Raw genomic sequence first — 1,319 nt, 5'->3', positions numbered from 1 at the left:
ACACAGGCTGCAAAACACGTATATCTTTATTGTTTTTTTTGTGTCGTTGATTTCGATCTCAATCGCTTTGAAATGCTCTTGATCTTCCTTTATAAAGTTGTCGAGACTGAATTTAACTTTCTTTTCGAGGCAATCATACGATGCACCCGAAACCCAATGTGGCGATTGTCTTCGTTCGCGTTGAAGTAAATCCGTTGGTGCGGAGTCCACGATATTTGGAGCCATGGCAGCCATTGCCAACATAATTAGTGTCACGGTAGCTAATTTTGGCACTGGTTGGACTCTTTTTTTTATTTTTTCTTGCTGTTGATTTTTTTTCGTCGTCAGTGTTGATTGGTAGCGGAGCTAACTTTGTAACGGGCCGCTTTAAAATGTTTTTTGCGGTTTTTACTGTAGCCACGCGTGTCAATCCATCTTCACCTTGATGGACTTCAAGCACTCTACCCATGGGCCATTTGCCCACTGGTGATGCCTCGTTGTTGACCCACACTAAATCATTTTTTTTTATTTCGTTCACCGGAGAATGCCATTTTTGTCGTTGTTGCATTGTATGCAAATATTCATTCTTCCATTGACGCCAAAATTCACGTACTGTTTGTTGTACTCTTTTCCAGCGGTCAAGGCAACTAATTTTTACCTCGTCCAAATTTTCACTCGCGATTGCCATCGGATGTGAATTTAACAGGAAATGAGCTGGAGTTAAAATCGTGTTATCATTGGGGTCAGAGGACATTGGAATTAGTGGTCGTGAATTCACCGCTGCTTCTATTTGAGTTAAAACCGTTGATAACTCTTCGAATGTGAATTTTTTATCTCCCAACGCCTTCTTAAAATGGATTTTTATTGTTTTTACGCCCGCCTCCACTAAGCCGTTGAAATGTGGCGCTCGTGGTGGCGAGAATTTCCAAGTAATGCCTTGGCTCGTAAATTCGTTAACAACTTCTTCGTTGAACTCTTCCCTTTCTTTTTGCGTTAATTCATGCAACAAACGATTTGCCGCAACAAAATTGGTACCGTTGTCACTGTTCATTGTTTTTACTTCACCTCTTCTCGCGATGAAACGTCGTAGAGCTGCTATAAATGCCTCAGCCGTCATATTGCTTACTACTTCTATGTGTATGGCCTTTGTGGCCATACAAACAAAAATGCATATGTAGGCTTTCGTTGTTTTAGCATTTCTCAAATTCGAACTTTTTACATGCACTTCGCCTGTAAAATCTACCATGGTGTTGGTGAATGGTTTGCTTACAACTGTTGTTCGTGTCGTGGGTAAATCACCCATCATTTGATGTGATACTTTTGGTCGGTATTTACGACAT

The 1,319-nt window shown here is 40.8% G+C and overlaps 1 protein-coding gene across 1 annotated transcript; it reads right to left on the bottom strand.

The window, feature by feature from the left end:
- Positions 1-637: 637 nt before the first annotated feature.
- On the bottom strand, positions 638-1,096 carry LOC129573308 (uncharacterized; the record flags this gene model as incomplete). Its single annotated transcript, XM_055453696.1, has 1 exon — positions 638-1,096. A coding segment is annotated over exon 1 (459 nt), but the record flags the coding sequence as incomplete, so codon positions are not given.
- Positions 1,097-1,319: the final 223 nt, after the last annotated feature.

This window comes from Sitodiplosis mosellana, unplaced genomic scaffold (genome assembly GCF_009176505.1).
Source record: "Sitodiplosis mosellana isolate CC-2019 unplaced genomic scaffold, AAFC_SMos_1.0 Smas_scaffold_6059, whole genome shotgun sequence".
In the NCBI taxonomy this organism is placed as follows: domain Eukaryota; kingdom Metazoa; phylum Arthropoda; class Insecta; order Diptera; family Cecidomyiidae; genus Sitodiplosis; species Sitodiplosis mosellana.
The sequence above is the reverse complement of the archived record's forward strand: the minus strand, read 5'-3'. Positions and strand labels throughout refer to the sequence as shown.